Below are 19,924 nucleotides of genomic sequence, written 5' to 3'. Positions count from 1 at the left end.
GGGACTGAAACAAAGACAACTAGAGGGACTAAGATTCCGAGAAAGGAGAACAGAGAGGTAAACTGAGGATGTGCAGTGGCTCTTCCCATGGAGGCCTTTGCTGGTTCTGGGGGAAGGAGAGAGAATGATAATCTGGGCTCTGTCCCAGCAGAAGACTGTGCTGGGGACAGAGAAACCAATCTTGCAGGGCTGGCATGACAGACTTGGAGAGCCAAAGGGCCTGAAACACACTCCTAGTCGCCCCTTCAAAATACTTGGCAAAGCTGAGCTGTCCTAAGTGGGAGGTTAAAAAATCTCAGATGAGAACATCTAAAAGGGCCCCAGTGAAGATATCACTTAAGTTCTAGTGAGGTATGCTGTAGGAAGAGAAGCAAACCAGAGAAAATGGAGCCCTGCTCAAACTGCAGCCCAGCTTCCACTCAGCACAGCATCTGAATGGATTAAGGTAATTAGCTCCATCAATCTTCCCAGTAGAGGAAAAGCTCAGCCCTGTCTGAGGGAAGACAAAATCATCTGCAGGCTCAGGATGTCTTACATTAGTCAACAACTAACAGGCATGCAAGAGACAGGACCACGCATCTAGAAACCAAGAAACAAAACAGACAATAAAGACCCACAGGTGATTCAGATATTGGAGTTTGTAGACATGGATTTTTAAGTAACCATGACTACTATGTTCAAGAAAATAGAGGCAGAGAGGGAGATAATATACTCAGAAAGATGAGTATTTTTCACTAGAGAATTGGAATGTACCAAAAAAATCAAGAGGAAACTGTATAATTGAAAAATACAGAATCTGAAATTAAGAACTGAATAGAGGCTCTAGCAGCAGAAGACAGTATTCGTGAAATGAAAGACAGGTGATTCTGAAAATTCAAAACTAAGGTACATAGAGGAGAAAAGGAGAAAAATACACAAGAAGGTGGAAGAGATGTGGGAACACAGTGAAAAAAATTAAAATGTATATAATCAGAGCCTCAGAACAAGGGGAAAAACATATTGACCAAAAATTTCCTAAAATTGACAAAAGATATCAAGGTAGAAATTTAAAAAGGTCTATGAACTCAAGCAAGAAATATACAAAGAAGACTCCATCTAGGCACAAAATAAAGCTGCCAAAAAACAAAGAAAAAAATGTAAAAAGCAATCAGAAAAAGCAGAGACTTTACTTTTAGGAGAACATTGAGACTGACAGGTGATTCCTCAGCAGAGAAGAGGGAAGCTAGACATCAAGAGGATGACATTTGAAAAGAGTTATAGGAAGTCTTATGCTCTAGGCCACAATACAGACCACACTTACCCTCCCACCTTAAAACAGCCAGAAAACAAAAAACCACCCACCAAAACAAAAAAATAATAACAACAGAAAACAACAGTGAAAATACGTGGATCAATGTTTTCAGACTTTGGACAGCAGGCAGCACAGGGCAGTGATCCCTGAGTGCCCAGCTTATTGTCTGGAGAGTTTACAGAGCACAGTGCAACAGTGCAGGGACGGGGAACAAAAAGAGAGCCTGGCAGCCTCCCTGAGCTGAGAACACAGAGTTGAGAACTGGGGGAGGTCAAGACGGTCAGAGTACTGGAGAGGAGAGATTTGCATGGAGTGGAGAATGCCGCAGAGAAAGAGAGAGGGAGAGAGTGAGCAGGCTCTGGAGAGCTACAGAGCATGCCTTGAGTCTTCCTCTGAGTGTCAACCAGCTTATGTGTGTGAGTAAAGTACCGAAGCCAGGCTAAGAATTGCCAGCAACGAGGCAGAACAACCACCAAAGCTCACACATGGTTGTGACCAGTCAGAGTAGAGAAACCTCCTAGGACCCAGGGCATTAGTTACTGGATTCAGAAGGGGATTGCCTAAATTGTGGGGAAAAATCAGCCCTGGATTAAAGGTGCTCTGTTCCTGCCTACTGAAGCTGAAAATAGCCTTATAAGGATCAAACTGTTTCCAAGTAATGTAACTGCATCCCTGAACAAAGCTCAAAAAATTTTAATGAAAAACAAAAATATCCAATACCTAACAAGATAAAATTCACAATGATGGCATCCAAGAAAAGTTACCAAGCATGCAAACCAGGAAAATACAACTTATGATAAGGGAAAAAAAATCAATAGGAAGAGACCTGGAAATAGAACAGATGATAGAATTAACAGACAAGGACATTAAAACAGTTCTTATAACTGTATTTTTTTATATTTAATCTTCAGAGATGAAAAACATGTCACAAAGAAAAAGGCCCCAGATGGGATTAAGAGCTCATGAGACACTGCCAAAGAAAAGATTAGCAAATTTGAAGACAAAGCAACAGAACTATCCAAAATGAAACACACAGAAGAAAGAGACTGAAAAATGAACAAATGAATGAGCCGTAGGACAACTTCAAGTAGCCTGATATACATCAAATAGTACTTTCGAGGAAGAGGAAAAAAGAGTTATGGGACAAAAAATATTGGAAAAAATAATGGCTGCAACTTAAAAAACTTGATAAACTATAAACCCACAATTGAAGAAGTTCAACAAACCACAAGCACAGAAGCATGCAGAAGTCTACATCATAATCAAATTGGTTAAAACAAGCAACAAAGGGAAAAATATTCAAAGCAGTCAGAGGATATATTACAGAGGAAAAAAAAAAGAATGACAGCAGGAGCAAAGCAAGCCAGAGACGACAGATCAACATCCTGAAAATACTGAAAACAAAAAAGTTAATATCCAGTGACAAACTTCTTTTCACAAAATGAAGGTCCCCTCACCCAAAAAAGGGAGACATTTTCAGATACACAAAAGCTGAAAGAATTCATCACCCATGGCCCTGAATTAGTATAAATGATAAATACCTCAGGAAGAAGGAAAACGGTAACAGGTGGAAATTGGGATTCACACAAAGAACATTGGAAATGGTAAATATAATGTTCTTATTTTTCAAATCTCCTAAGAAAACTGTTGATCGTTTAAAGCAAAAGTAATAACAATCTTATGATTTTGTACATGTGTAGGAGCAAAATGTAAGACAACAGTATCACAAAGGCATACAAATGCTGAGACAATTCTTTTACACAGTAATAGGACAGTTTAGAAATTACCAGTTTAAAGAGTCTTTGTCCCAAACGTTCCTACTGCCCACCTAACCTTGGTCCTCTTTTAGCCATGTAGCTTAAGATTTAAATTCTAAGTTTGCTACAGGTGACAGTGTGTTACATAGTCTGTTTATATTTACCTTGTGTTGATCGAATAATCAAACACAACAGAGGCAGTGTTTTTACATTTCAGCTTTTGGTTACAGCAAAATTCCACATACAAATCCCAAAATTAGGAGAGGTGCTTTGTAGCAGATTTCAATCAGTCTGATATTTTCTAATTAAGAGACTTTGATCTCCCTTCTTAGGTTCTTTCTAACCATATTTACCTGAAATAATGTTTCTCTTTAATATTTTATCCATATTTTATTACTGTAATTTTATTTTATACCTAAATAGTTTTGAAAGGTCCCTAAACAATTTGTTCATATCAACTTTTATCTTTATTAACCTTAAGGAAGTCACACAGTTTGACAGTGAACCTAATCTGTTCCCTTACTGCAAGATATTTTATAGGCATACCCAGCACAGTGTCTTCAGGACGGTACACTTATAAATTTGATTAAGATCAATGTCTAAGAATCACATTGGAATGTGTAGGATTTGCAATAGGTAATTTTATGTGAACAAAAAGAAAATATATTTTAGATACTTGAGTTTGTGCATTAAATGCACACCTTTGCTAATAATCAGCTAGTCAAGAAACTGGCAGTTTCCCAATTACTATCATATTCCAAAACCATATTTAGAAAACAATAAAGTAAAGATAAACATATTAAGATTTCTGCAAAGAAGTATCAAGGGTATACAATATTTTAACGATTCTCAAAAATACACATTTATCATTGTCCAATTCTATTTATGAAATCCTACTTAAAAAATAATAACTTCAGCCTTTAAAAACTTAAAGTACATAATAACAAGGAAAAGAAAACCTTTTCAAAAAAGGTTATTCTAGTAAAAGGATTACAAAAAGTTCGGTAACCTGAGATGCTATCCTGGAACGTATGCTACTAGTTCAAGTGTGCAAGCTCCAACTTAGCAAATGTTTAAAATATTTGAGTTTTTAAAACAGTGCCAAAATAAACCACATCTTTTCTAGAGATGACATATTTAGCTAAGCATGAGCAACATAAATCTTTCAACCATTCCACATATTTGTTTAAAAGCCTCAGAAACCATGTGCATTTCTAATAAAACATGAACAAAATGCTGAAATCACTGGAGCGGAACAGTTGGCTTCTAAGTCAATTTTTTAAAAAAGGCGAACATATCTGTGTGTGTCTGCGTGTGTTTGTGTGTGTCTGCGTGTATATATCTATATATAGAACAGACAGATTAGTTGTAAATAGTAGTTATCAATAACACACTAATGTCTTGCGAAAAATTTTGGCTCCATACAAATCATATGTGAGAAGAAAAAATGTTGAGCCAACGGCTATTTCATCATTATAATGCCTCATTAATCAGGAGTATTTGAAAATAGAAATTTTAAAAATAATTATGATCTTTAAAAATGCCACATATAAAAATGCCCTCCTATGCAACTATATCCACTATCAAAACTACACATTTTTAATATTCTAACTTTTTATGAACTGAACTAATTCTACCAGTAAGTGACCCGATAAGAAGATTCTTCAGTTTATTTGAATAAGGAAATATACAAAGGATCAACTTTCTCATTGAAAAAAAGGGAAATATTTTATTAGGCAAAATATTTTAAATAATTTTAGCATAATGGCTTATTTATAAAAGTAGAATTATAAAAGTAAAGCTTCTCATATATTAGTAACAAACTAATCATTTGGCTATAACTGCTTATACCTTGCCTATTCCCAATAGCCTTGCTTATAACTGGTTTTATCCGCAGCAGTTGCTCTGGGAGGTAGAGCGAGCCTTGAAGTGCAGACTACCATTTGATAACATTGTCAGGCTTTAGCATCAGGCCAAATTACAAACAGTACAAGGCAACTCAAGGTTGTCTGTTATTAACAACGAATTGTCACAGTATTCCTAATGAGTGAAGCTAAGGCAAAGATGCTCCTAGCCTGACGCTAGAGAGGCAGTAATAACGCTGTGCCATTTATGCACGTAGTTCACGTTGTTGTACTTCATCGAAAGACATGCACGCAATCTCCACTGTTAGACGATCCATATGAGTGTGTATGAAAGTGATGGCACAATAATAACAGAAATTGCAAGAGTTAAAATATTTAATTTTTAATTTTTTTCTTATATAAAGATTTGGAGACCCACTGTTGTGTGGAGTTTAGGCATAAGACCTTAGCTGTAAGTTCTAATGAGTCCTTGACAAATTCCTAGCCTCTCTGAGGCTGTTTCCTTATTTGTAAAACATAATAATAATAATAACAATAACACTAAAATTATCATTATGTGATTGACATATACGTATATAATTTATTATTATTATATAGTGTGGATAAGATCAAATAAAAAATGCAGGCGTGAAAAGACTGAAAATCATCAAGAGCTACCCATGTTTGTATGATCTTTTCTGCTTTTCCTCTGAACTACTTATTTTTACAAGGAGAAGTGAATTTTCATATTACTGTAGGAATTAGACAACGTTTAAAGCCAACTCAAGCAATCTCTCTGGGCAGCATGAACGTGTAGAGAACTGATCTTCGGTGACGAGGTTATTCTTTCCTATGAAAAGAATAAAGACTATTTAAAACATTGTTGGTGGACATTTTTAAGTGCAAGAAATCAATTAATGATAATATTGGTTAAAATATTTGACATTTGTAATTTTGTAGACAACTCATTTTCAAAGTGATGTGACATTTTGGGGAGATTACCAACATTGAACAGTAGCAGATGTTAGAATTATTTTGTAAATTTAAGTTTAGAATATCAAATTCTATAAAAGTTCTGGATATTGATTACAGGAACTGGTTGCTCTAATCTGATCGTTTAGGTATAGAAAGAGATGTCTGGAAACTGTAAAACGTCTTTATGCTACACTTTGTGTTTTATAAAACCTCAAGCAAAATAATTCAAAAAAAGTTTGTCTGATCTTCAGGACTAAACTGAAAATTCAAGTTACTTGTGATTTATCAGAAGAGGAGTCAGGAATGGACTATTTTGTGACAAGAACTGTTTCTTTCTACTTACCTGCATGACTAGAAAGGCGCCGTTCCCTCCCACAGGGCGCTGTTCCCTGTTTCCCTTAGAGCCGAGAGAAGACTCCATGCCTGACCAGACGACTTCAGATTTCAGTATTTCTATAGTCACCGGCCTACGAGAGGCTATCATTCTCTTTAGGACCATAGAGTAAATCCAGTTAGTTTATTTTTGACCCCTGTTGTTCCTTATTTTTAATTCTCATAGTTTCAAAACGTAATTATAAGCAGGAAACTTGAGTAAATTCTAATTTGAACTCAATGGGATTATTATAACTGCCAGTTAATCTAACGGATTTAATAAGGAAGAAATTGAGCGTGTTAGCATTATGATTCTTTTGTCACCCTATGATTAAGCACCTTATATTTTCCTGCAGAGTTAAAAAAATTCAAACGGATAATCTTCCATGGTGTATGAAAGAATGGTGCAAGAAATTATTCTGTACTTGTCCTGAAAATAGGCAATGGTAGATGATTTAGCTCAATCTTAAAGCTAAATTAAAAAAATTGTATGGACTTAGAAAAATTTTCACTTGCTTACAAAATTTTCACTAATTCAGTCTCTACTTGTCTATTTCATCCTGTCCCAGTCACAGTGGTTTTCTATTGGTCTCTCATCTATTCCATCTAAAAATAATGAAGAGATTTTTCCTATAGCCAAATACTTAGTTTTATTCGTAATTTCATACGATTACAAGTGACTGCTATGCTGTGACCATTTTAAGTTCTCTCTTAAATAAAAGAAAGAGTAGGTAACCTGAACCAAATGGTAGATTCACCTTTTTTCCAAGTCTTTAGATTTTTACATTATAACTTTACTGTGTATTATATATTGGATTCCCTTCCTCTATAACAAAAATTCAAATGATAATCTAAATAAAGATAATTGAAAAGAACACTGAAGATGTTTGATGGCCTCTCGTCTTTGAGAGTCATGCTGGCCCAGCTAATTTTCAAGCTGAACGTCTCCCAGCCTATTAGACACACTTGGCAATTTCTACAGCTTAAATAGAGTTTAGATGATTATTCATTAAAAACATTAATTAAAGACCAACGTTAAAAATATTGACAATGAGTTTATAAGTACACATTAACGACATTCTCTTTTTATTGAAAATACCCTGCATTATTTGTAGTGAAACAAAAATCATACCTTGATTAACGTAATTTTAATGTACCAAACTCTTACAAAAGCAAATTATACATTTAATTCTTGGTATGTATACTTAATATTCTTTAATTCTAACAAAGATTACACGCATTCATTGAAGGAAGACTACATATTCTTATATCTGAGCTTCTCTCATCAGTTAAGAAATAAGATCTATATTGAAAAATGCATGTATTTGAAGTTTTGACCTAACACAGTGGATTAAGGTTTAGACAATATTTACTTTGCTGCATTTGGGTTCAGAAAGGACCAAACGTGAAGATATGATCCTGACCAACTTTACTATGCTTCCATAACGGTCTCTCAGTAAAAAGCCTTACATTGAACACACTGAGATATAAAATAGCTAAAAAATAAGCTGCAACTTTATAGCCACCCATTGGTAAAAGTCTGTAGTTAATACATTCGGATAAATAACTCAGGTCAGCAGCAAAGTGGTTAAACATTTGTGATTTGATTTTATCTCGGCTTGGAATGTGGCTGGAGTGTCCCACTTCTAACAACTGTTTGCTAAGTTAAGGCTTCAGTGTTTACACAGCATTGAATGAAGCAGCCTGGTCACCAGATGTGACTGCTTCCCCAGACTGTCGTTCCCTCAGTCAGATCACTGTCCTCATGGTCCCTGTTCCAACCTTCTTCCTCAGGACGTCCACCAGCCTTTCCAACCTAAGTTGGGGGCAAGGGAGTGGGAAGGGAAAAAAAATATATAAAAAGTGCAATTATTGTCAGGAATGTTTTGGCTGAAAAACGACAGTATTTGCCTACGACCAAGCAGTCCTGGCAGTCATGTTAAGGAACAAAGCATTTCTGTAAGTGAGAGACTGCTGCAGAGTGCCAAGTATCTGAGGTTAAAAAAACAGCAACACACAAACTTTAACCCAGATCTTCAGATTATGTCAGCTTTAGATGCTACATGAAAAATACAAGATGCTCATTTCAAGACATTTACCCACTTGCATCAGGTTGTGAATGAATCATTTACTATGCAATGACAAGATGGCATATTAAATGGAGAGCAGTTTCAAATTGATTTTTACCTAAGAAGTACATATTTCAACACAGAAACGCTATCAATCTTACACCTGTTAACTTAGCTAAGTAAGAGACACATTGGTATACTGTACTGTTCTTATGCATTAAATTTCTTTCTTCTTCACAGAGTCAGCTGATGAAAATAAAGCCAGGAATTAGGTGGCTAGGTGGGAAAAACTTCATGTCTCAGTGCCATGAAAATAATTTAAATATATACAAACGATCTGATGCTAATAAAACCACTTTCTGTACTACACTTAAAAAGAAGTTTCTATTCCTGAGTAATATAAACGGGCTAGCAATGACTCTATATGCTTTTTAGTCAAAGTTAAGCGATTTTTTAACTTGATTAAAAACTCACCGATTATACTGAAAAAAGAGTCAAAAGCTCACAAGTTCATTCTGCAGTGTTCCTAGGCTACTCCCTGGGAGGGAGATCACAGTCATGGGGATCAGTGAGAGTTTTACTTGACAAAAGACGTTGAAATCAGACCATTAATTGTTTTTTTCCCTTTTCTTTCCTGAAAGCATAAAACCTCAACCCAAAATCTTGCTTGACGCTACACACACAGAAATCTTCCTTATAAGTGAAAATCACACCCAGCAGTTTTCATATACACAATCTCCCCTCAAAGACTGGGGAGCAACACAGTCTAGTCTGCTCCAGCTTGCCTCATTTACATGGATCCATGCATGAGGGTCCTCTGCAAATAAACACAGCACGGGGCTAGACACTAAAGGAATGAGGGTATTCTGAGTGTCCTACACACTGGTTTAAATGGACTGATCAGCTGCATGCAACACTGAAAACTAGCTCCAGTTTACTGGATGATTCTGCAAATATCCACAGTTCTGTTAATGGAAAACAGGAATATGAAACAAAAAAAATTCAGTGCATCAAAAATCTTTGCTTTGAGATATGTAGTAACGATCTTAGAGCAAAAAGGCAAATCTTGCTTAAGTTTGTTAATACAAATTTCTCAAAAGTAAATTATACATAAGTATTATACACCCACTAAAACAGCTTCAAACTAGCAACACAAATACCTGAACTAAGAGATTCACTGGCCAATTCACTGTATTCCCAGAGCACTCTGTATTAGCTGGACCTTCCCTAGTGGTAAAAACCAGTGAATAAACTACTCTGAATATTACGATTAATAGGATTACAAAAATCCTTTAAGACAAAGTTCCACTAACTTGAATTTTGGAGGAGGGAGAAGAAAAATGTAAGTATGAAACTCTAAATGTATTGTTAAAATACAATAATAACTTGAATTAACTGTTAACAAATGGCTCCCAGTGGAAATCTTGGCAAGCCATTAATAGCATTTCTCGGCATATAGTGTAAAAAGTCAGAAAATATTACTTTCAAGTTGGTTAGGTATACCCCTCTCCCACAATATCATTTACATTACTATTAAAAAAAAACTTCCTCATGATGTAAGAACAAGCTCTACTCCGCACAGTTACTCTTATCACTACGAACTCAGAATCAACGGAATCCCGCATTTCTGAGCTGAATCTGTGTTGTGCTTCTTTCAGCTTCTCTTTTACATTCAGGCTCATCTCACTGCAGTTTCCCTTCTCATACATTAGAATGTCTTTCCATTTAGGAGTCTTCTATCTTGCTAAGGTAAGAGTTTAGGAGGAAATACATAAATATCATGTTTTGCAATGTCTTTACCATATTTCAACAATTGCCAGATCAACCGCATTCTCAGTTTATCCAGGTTGAATGGTTTATGAAAATTTGATCTCAGAAATGAGAAAAAATGTCAATTCCTTAGTTTTGTGAAAGCTTATTGACTTCTGAAACACAATGAAGCACCTATTCCTTCCTGTAAGGAATGGACACCACCTGCCAAACAAGGGCTGTGCCAACAGGGAGGCAGGCATGCACGTCTGTGGAAGCACCTTGCAGGATCTGCCTGCAGGCTGCTCTTTGCTGTCCAAATCAATCATATCCTTTAAAAAATGATGTCGCTTACTGAAACAGTCTCCAACTGCTTTACATGTTACTCAATGATAGCTTCCCAAGGGCTTCAAGAAATAGGAAAAGGGTTAGAGCCAGGATTAGGATTTCTCCATTTTAAATAAGAAGACACTGAAGCGCAGACAAGTAAACCCTTCTACAAGGTCCTGAGGTAACAACTGGCAAATCTGGGCCTGGCTTCCTTGTTCTTAGTTCAAATCTACTTCCACTAGGGTTTCAGTTACTAGAGAGCTGCAGATTTCAGACTACAGGTTGATGGATTATTTGTCTTAATAACTTCATTAAACATTTTCATCAAGTTCTTAGTTTAGTCAAATTGGGAAAGTATTTGCTGGTGTATTTCATCTGCTATTTAGTAACACATTATAAGAAAGTAAATTGATAACATTGCACATAATTAGGAAATAACAGTTACAATCTATTATCGGCTATAATACAATTTCTATGCAGACTTGAAAAATATATTTACAGCTATATTTTAGACAGAAATCCTATTTTTTCAATTAACATTATTTTTTTATTTTCTGTGTATTGATAGTACATATGTATTACAATGGAATACACAGTTTTCCATCAAGTGGAGAACCATAAGCTATTTACCAATTTTCCTAATTGGTTTACTTCTATTTTTCACTCTAATGAATACTGTGATATATTTTAAAAGGCAAATAATACTTTATGAATACTGACTGTGTTGGGAACCATGAGAAGTAATTTATGCACATATTTAGTTTCCATTATAACTCCATGGAGTAGATGTCATCCGCAGATGACAAAACCAAAGCATATGGAGGCTAGTTTCACCAGAGCCACCCTGCTAGTGAGTTTGGGGCTGGGACATGATGCTAGGTCTAATTACCACATTTCTGATGTCTCTTACATGCTACACTGCTTCCAAAATTACTGTGACTTTCCAGGCTTATTTCTGAGTTTCTGTGGGTTGAGTTACTCTTACTAATTTTTTTTTTTTTTGCAAAATGAGAGAAAAGAGTGAAAATAGAACAAATTCCTCAACATCAGCTGAATTGTACCGAAGTAAAAATCTCACTATAAATGCCATTTTTGAGTCATTTTTGTATCTGTCAATGTGAGAGCAGAATTCTTATTGGCTTGACAATTTTCTCCCCCAAAAAGTATTCCTACTCTTTAGGCAATGAAGTTACGCCATCAAACATATTTGGCTTTTTATTGTTCCTTTTTTCCAAGGAGAAAGAACCAGGGAACCCAACAGAGATGGACAACAATCATCCTTCCAGCAGAGGAGACAGAAAAGCCCGTAGAAATGCTGCACTGAAGGTGTGCCTTAGTATCAAAGACCTTGCCCTCTCTCAACCATGGCAGCAGGCAGAGAAGACTTTAGATGCAGTTTTTTTCTTTTACTATTATGGCTGTTCTTCCTCTGCTGGTCTTTTTAATGTTGATTTATTTTATCATCTTTTCTTTATACTTTTTATTTATTTATTTATTTTTATTTATTTTTTATTTTTTATTTTTTTATTTTTTAAAGATTTTATTTTTTCCTTTTTCTCCCCAAAGCCCCCGGTACATAGTTGTATATTCTTCGTTGTGGGTTCTTCTAGTTGTGGTATGTGGGACGCTGCCTCAGCATGGTTTGATGAGCAGTGCCATGTCCGCGCCCAGGATTCGAACCAACGAAACACTGGGCCGCCTGCAGCGGAGGGCGCGAACTTAACCACTCGGCCACGGGGCCAGCCCCTCCTTATACTTTTTATACTTTCTGCAAAAGATGTTATTTGCTCCCTTGATTCACTAAATCCTATGACTTCCAAATACAGACCCCTATCCCAAAACCCTCTTCTGAGATTCAGACTCACGTATCTGACTGCCTGCAAGACATCACCTCTTGCTTATCCCACACGCATATGATACACAGCATATCTAAAACAAAACTTATTTCACCTCCCAAGCTTGTTTCAGTATTTCTTATCTTGATTAATGTTGCCATTCACTAATTCACTCAACCTTTAAGTTGAAAAGATTTAGGAAAAGATTAGGCAAGATAGGGTGGGCAAGAAGGATGACTCCCAGTGTCTGGTGTTGGTGACTAGATCAATGATGATACACGAACCAAGACAGCGGGAGGAAGAACTGCAGGTTTTTGTTGGGGAGTACGTATGTGTGCGACAGGATGAGTTTAGTTTAGTCCATACAAATTTGAGGTGTTTGCGGGACATATAAGTGGGGACGTTAAAGTAGACAGTTGGATATAAGAGTCTGTGTTAAAGAGAGAATTCTAGGTTTGTGATATAGATTTCAGTTCAGTCGATAAGCATTTGTTCGCTAATTCCTATGTACTAGATATTGTTCTAGGCACTGATTATTCAAAGAACAGGATGTGATCCCTGCTCATAAGAAGCAAGAAAGTGGGAAAGTAGGTCTTTATACGGATAATTCCAATAAGTTGTTGGTAAAATGCTGTAATAAAAGGATAAGCACAGGTATTAAACAGAATGTGGCTTGGGCAGGCAAGGAGAGGAAGGGCCTGGAAAGGCTTCCTGGTGATGCCTGAGTTACGTACTGAAGGATAAGAAGGAAACGGTCACTTCAAGAGGGTGGGAATGGAGAGGGGAAGAAGGGCATTCGAGGCGGAAGAAACAGTATATGTGAGGGCACAGAGGTATGGAAGGCATGACGGGCATCAAGTCTCAGCAGTAGTGTGGTTTCTCAGGACCATGAAGTAGGAGGTGCAGAACATCAGGAAATGAGGCTGGAGAGGTGGGCCATGAGGAGGTCTTGCTCTAGGTTGCAATTGAAGGCATGTGGGTGGATGGAAATGCTTAGAGAGGGAAATAAAAAAAGGAGAAGAGGAGTGGAAAGAGGATAGAACCAAGATGAAAACAAATATTTAAAGTAAAGGGATTGGAGAAAAAAAAAAGAAGATTGGCAGGGGCCAGCCCCATGGCCAAGTGGTTAAGTTCGCGCGCTCTGCTTTGGCGGCCCAGAGTTTTGCAGGTTTGGATCCTGGATGCAGACATGGCACCGCTCATTAGGCCATGCTGAGGAGGCGTCCTACATGCCACAACTAGAAGGACCCACAACTGAAATATATAACTACGTACTGGGGGACTTTGGGGAGAAGAAGAAGAAGAAAAAAAGAAGAAGATTGGCAACAGATGTTAGCTCAGGTGCTAATCTTTAAAAAAAAATGTGCCGAAACAAAATAAAGGGATTGGTAAAAGAATTTGAGAAAATAGTCAGGGAAGTAAAAAATGGATCAAGGGTAGGTGCTGTCACAGAATCCAGAGAAGAGAATTTCAAGGAGTGATCTACAAGGTTAAGAATTTAACAAGATCAAAGTGAAAAGTGTCCATTTGACTTGGCAATTAGGAAATGACAATCGTTTCAGTTCAGTTTTAAAGGCATGATGGAAGTAGGATGAAGCCCGAATGGAACGTGAAGAAGTGAAGACTAAGTACAGGCTGTTTTATAAGAGCTTGGCTAGAAGGAAAAGAGAATTGAAGTTATGGGGGCTGTATGGCTGAGGAAGTTTTTAAAGACGTGGATGGCAGGTGAACATGTTTATGGACTATGAGAGAGAAGACTATAGGAAGACACCAAAGTATAAGGGAGGAAAAGATATCTTTATAAGCAGAGTCTCAGAGGATGGAATCATAAGCGCGACTTGAAGTATTATTAAAAATACAACTGGACAACTTTCCCTTGGAGATTAAAGGGAAAGAGGTGGGAGAACACAGTTGCGGATAATTTTGTAGGTGTGGAGGATGTTAACTGACAGAACTCATGCCTGCTAGATTCAATTTTCCCCACAGAGTAGGAGGCAAAGTTCTCTGCTGAAAGCACAAGGTAAAGAGAAAGGCTAGAGAAGGGTGAAGGTTTTATAGGACAAGAAAGGGAGGTGACCTGGGACACGTAAAAAGAATGTTAGGTGGGACAGATGACCCAGCTATAGCTAGAGACTACAAATTTGCAGGAGACATTGACCATCACGGCATTACGACCTTTTTTTTCCCTCCTCATCAGCTCTATACTTTGGGAGTAGGTATGCGGAGGGCAAACGATAGTAGTAATTGAGAGTTTATGATTTATAGAGAAAGACAAGGGTATAAGGAGATTGTGTCTTCGGGAGAAAGTGATTAAACGAAGAATTCAGACTGGGTAGAAAAAAAAGCAAGTTTATGCTGTTAGTTCAAGGAAAAAGGGAGGGAGAAAGGGACAGCATGTCTTGATTTGTGTTGAGGCTAAAAAGCAAGAGTAGCTGGAATAAGCCTATTGCTATTGTCAGGGAGGCAACTTTGATCTTGGATTTCAGATTTAGAAAAGTTCTGAGTGACGACAACATCCATTGTAGCTGAAGTGAATAAGAGGTAAAACTCATCAGCATTCAGGAGACAAAAGAATAGGACAGATTTTTGACGCTGATATTGAAGTTTCTTAGCATGAATGCAGAAGGTGGGGTCGAGAGGAAGACACTGAACCAGGTGCCTGAAACTCACATTAAGGAATGGCACTGATCAGGAGACCGGCAGACAGCACCGAAGAGGAGAGACAGAGAGTGATAAAGCTGGATGGCGTAAACCTCAAAGGAGGAGGGGTTTTTACAGGGATGCAAAAAGTATGAAAGTAGCAAAGAGGAACCAGAAGAACTCTCCTTCCTAGTATATAGGGTATACAAAACAGACTAGTGTCCAGGGGGCTGCTAGGAAAAAGTGTCCTTGATAAATTCAAGCTTCAGGTAGAACGTATGCGTGAAACATTCAGTACAGACGTTGTGGATAGATGCAAGGTAGTAACAATGGAAAGAAGGTTCCACAAGGCAGACTGAAAAGAGCTGAGATGAGAGGAATAATGTGAAGGAGGGAAAGATGGGGAAGAAGAACAGAGGTATAAGGAAGAGGATAGATAACTGACGGAGTGTACCCACTCTCCCATGCATAAACTGTAACTAATGAGTTCTTGCTCAGTTTTAGCCACAGTATGTAAATGAAAGATGCAGACTAAGATACGTACAGATGCATATAAAAATGTACATATACACACATATTTATGACTATATAGAGACATGGCCATATAAATATGAACTCACACAGATATTCTCACAAAAGTGCATGTAATAAATATGTGAATATCAAATGAGAAAAAAATGAAGCTGAGAACAGAAAAGAAGAAAGACTTTATATTTGAAACAGAATGGAGAGTTTGTACGTGAAAAGGTGAAGGTAGATACAGATGGGAGAGTGGGTTGAAAAGTCTAGAAGGCGGTAAGAATGGGGAAATGAATAATAATTGCATGGTCAAAAATTATGCCTTATTTTAACAGGAAATCTGCCTCCTTGGATCTTCCACTCATCTGCCTAGACTACCCTTTAAATCACTACCCTACTTGCTTTCCTACATGAGGTGTTGTCAAAATGTTAAGAAAGCTGTCATATCTTTACTGTTTTACTTTTTCCTAGGCTAACACTTCCAACCTTCAAATGGCTTTACACATTAAAGATAACAGATTGCTCACCAATACTCGTTGCTCTCCAGCAAGTCTAGTGTCTTTAAAAATATTGAACGTTGTATAGTAATGCAGTCTAGTCATTATAAAGGAAAGCGGGACTGGAATCTCCCTTGATGTGGACAGTTACTTGTTTCAATGCTGCCATGTTTCCCCCCTGGCTTCCACTGAGCTTTGGGGCAAATGAGTCTACCCACTAATACTCTATAGCCTGCTTTGCCACCAAGCTAATCTAAGTCTCCTATTTTTGACATATACAATTAATATTGCTGTATCACTTATTTATCCCTGCATAATAAACCACCCAACGCTTAGTGGCTGGAAACTACCTACTATATTTAATCACATCAATTTTGGGTGTGGCGCAGCTGGGCAGCTCTTCTGCTGGCCTTGCCTGCAATCACTCATGCAGCTGCAGTCAGCTGGGGTTGGGTGGTCATACACCTGCCAGTTGGTGCTGACTTATGGCTAGGATCCTCTCTTTGAGCTTCTCATTCTCAAGTAGGCCAGTGCAGACTTATGCACACGGTGAACACAAGTTAGCAGGAGGGTAACACTGGCAATACTCTTGAGGCCTTGTCCAGAAGTTGAACAACATTACTTGGTTTACCTTACTGGTCAAAGGGGGTCACAGGCCAGCCTGGATTCAAAGGGTGGGAAGACAGATTCTACCTTTTGACAGGAGGCTGCAAAAAATTTGTGGCCATTTTTTATTCCACAACATTGATTCTAAATGCAAGATTTTATCTTTATCTATGTCAGATTTCATCTTAGTAAATTTAGTCCATTTTTCCAGCAATTAGTATCTTGTGGCATTCCTGCATTTGTCTATCATTTCATGTACTTATGATAAGCCTACCTTTTGTTTTTAACTTAGTTACTTAAAGATGTTGAACAGAAAGAACCAAGGCTAAACTACTGAGACAAACTCTCAGAGACAATCCTACAAGGTCATAACATGTATTCCTATTCAATTAGCTCTGAATTCTCGGAACTGTGCAATCATTTCTTGATCTTGTCCACAAAGACATTTTGAGATAGTCTGTCAAATGACTGTTGAAATCAAGATATATTAGAGTCCTTCCTCCTTCCTTACCAGTTACAAAGGTTAATTCCTGAGATGCAGCTAGACCTGCAAGGCCCCAAATACGGTAACTAGTATCAGCCTGGCTGCCAGAGCATACTTAGTCCTTAGTGGGTAGATCAGTGAGTGACTGGGATGTGAACTAAGGTAACTGAACTGACCGTGGGCGCCATCTAAAAGCACCGTTGACTGTCTCAATTAGAGTACCCAAAGGGCTTAATCTGGGCGTTTACAGATCTACAAAGGTCCAATCTGAAGATCTGTGGCATGGAAACAAGAATTTCTAGGCTGTGATGATACTTGGCAAATACGGTGCATTGCTGGCTGAAGTTGATATCATGCCTAGTATGGGTCACAGAACACAGCACTTACTCTATTTTTAAATTTAATTTTAATGGTTCGTCTGTGTTTCAACATTCAAGATTTATTTAATGAAAAGCTTCACCAAGAAGTCGATGAGTTACTCTTTATCAAAATAAAACAATAAATTCCAAAATATTTTCAACCTAACAATACTATGATGGCATCATACATTTTGTTTTACCAAAAAAGACGTCTTTTTTCTTGTTGGACAGGCTCACTATTGAATGGATAGGGACTTACAAATAGATCTTGTTTTTATAAAATTTTAAGCCTAAAACATTTCTGTAATTCTTGTTAGCAAGTTCAGTATTAATAATAAATTGTGGTTGATTCGGACATGGGCATACTTTATTTATCTAGAATTGGACATTATAACAATACTAGTTAAAATAAGATTTCAATTGGATTTTATACAAGAGAAAATGAGGAAAAAATTGATATGAGCAGGAATGTAGGAAGCCAAAGCAATTATGATGAGGCGAATTCACTGAAGGAAAAAGGGGATATATGAGTTTTTACTATATAAATTTATATATTTTGAAAAGGACACTGCAAATATTTCATTATAAGTAGATAATAAATAGGAACTACAGATGAACACCAACTTTAAGATTTTTACTATAGAACAGATTTTAAAGATATTTGTCTATTTCTTAGAAAATATTATCAATGCAAATGGCTAGGGAAATTTTTAAAAATGTTTTCCTTGACAAAAGATTATGTTAAAAATCTTAACCTAGTTAATATGTCATTGACAGCTTACGTGGATAAACTATAACAATTAGAATCAAGCATTCATCTCCCTGTTAGTCCTCATATCAAGATCTTTGAGATTAAGCAGAACCCAAAGAATACATGTAAAAGGCTCTCTTACTACCTACTTGATCCACTGTGTTCAGTTCTCGCCAATATTTTATGACTGTTATGAGAATTTCCATCAGTACTGAAATGTTGGTGCTTACAGCCCACGTAAGCTGAAGCACACTACATGCCTACGTTTCACTTAAATACATTCAGTAAAAAGCCTACCTTCAGGAAAAGTGTTGCTTGTGTTTTTGACCTAAAAATAATAGCTTTCAAATAAATACCGTAAATTAAGTATACCAAGTTCTCACAACTCCCACCATCCCAAACACTAGATGATACTCAGGAAATAAAACTTACAAAAATCTTGAAATGATTTCAGACCACATCTCCCCTACACCTCATATGACATGGTCCCAGTAACATATGTTTTGTTTGGGGCAGTCACGGGGCAGAACTGTGAAAGTGGAAAAGTTTGTATTTTTCAAAGAACTATGCCTAAAATAGTTTGGTAATGATAATTACTAAAAAGGAATTCCAACAGTGATAGAGATATCTAGAGAGAGAGGAAAAAACAAAAAATAAAAACTAACGCTGAGCAGAAATGTATCCAATGGCACTTCTCTCACTTCCCGTCAAGAATCTAGTCCCCTCATATTCTCCTCCCACTGACTCTTAACACTAGCCTTAAAAAATAGTAATAATGCTTTTTGATAATAATGTTATGTGAATGAAAAAAAAAGCTACCAAGTAAATCTGCAATTCATTATAAAACAAAGCTTTAACCCAAATCTGTGACTCTCTGATGGAGGAATTTCAGTAGCAACTGATAGGTATCAAAAGGATATATTTTGGGAAATGCATTCTCTCTTAAATGACACCAGGGCTGTGACTATCATCTCTGTCCACAAATAAGGTTGTCTCTATTAATTGTCAGCTGGTATTTTTGGCTGGATCTACATTTATTCAAAAAAAGAAGAAAACAAAAAATTGGGTACATGCAGTCAACAATATTTAGTTTTAAAGCATCATTACTATTCATTTACTAATTAGTTTGTTGATTTCTACTATAACTTTCAAGTTAATCAAATCTAATTCAATCCTTTCCCCAAAATCATTTTGCTGTACAAAAAGATATTTTAAGTTACTAGAATAAGGGATACAAAGAAATAATATAGATAGATTAGCTCCTCAAATATGTCATTATATAAAGTATTATCGTTCATTCATTCAGAAATTAAGCAATAAAGTTGACTTTAGCTTTGAGATTAGATAGAACATAGAACAAATTTAATACATGTATATTCAATTGTGCCTAGATTAGATATATGACATCCCTTATTCCAGGTCACTAATACTTACGGTAGACAAGGCACTGAAAAGTTGTTTATATTTTTTAGCTAACATTTAGATAACCTAAAAAATGTTAGACAGACTAACATTTGCTAAAAATGAGGCTCATCAGTCAATCACAATATCACAAGTATCAATTTAGATGACTAATAAAAATAAAAGTTAGATACATAAAAATCAAAATATGTAAAACTTTGCATTCTTTTGTTTCATTCCATTTACAAATTAGAGCATGGGGAAGGAGTAAAGCTCTGCTCCCTTCTTCATAGTATCTCTAAGGTAATTTTATTTCAAGTTTTGAATTTTAAAGTAATGACCTTGGTATAATTTTACTCAGGCTTTAATTAAGACTTTGTTAGTAAATTAGACATCCAGACAGCCTGCTGGATCCAGTTAGTCTACACAGCACTAGTGCAGTGGA

The 19,924-nt window shown here is 36.7% G+C and overlaps 1 protein-coding gene across 27 annotated transcripts in view; it reads right to left on the bottom strand.

Annotated features, from left to right (window-relative positions):
* Positions 1-7,294: 7,294 nt before the first annotated feature.
* MIPOL1 (mirror-image polydactyly 1) overlaps positions 7,295-19,924 on the bottom strand; it is a 302,383-nt gene continuing 289,753 nt past the window's right edge. For 14 of the 27 annotated variants that reach the window (XM_070629266.1, XM_070629043.1, XM_070629054.1 and 11 more), the window contains one exon: positions 7,828-8,055. Coding sequence is in view for 13 of the 27 variants with exons in the window: in XM_070629153.1 (XP_070485254.1) it covers positions 7,989-8,055 (67 nt within the window). In the remaining 14 variants the exon portion in view is untranslated. Of the gene's footprint in view, positions 8,056-18,915; positions 19,107-19,924 lie in introns of those variants that run through there. The other 13 variants (XM_070629153.1, XM_070629211.1, XM_070629241.1 and 10 more) reach the window with 2 other exon arrangements.

This window comes from Equus przewalskii, chromosome 1, assembly GCF_037783145.1.
Source record: "Equus przewalskii isolate Varuska chromosome 1, EquPr2, whole genome shotgun sequence".
Classification (NCBI taxonomy): Eukaryota; Metazoa; Chordata; class Mammalia; order Perissodactyla; family Equidae; genus Equus; species Equus przewalskii.
This window is presented reverse-complemented; position numbering and strand designations above follow the sequence as displayed.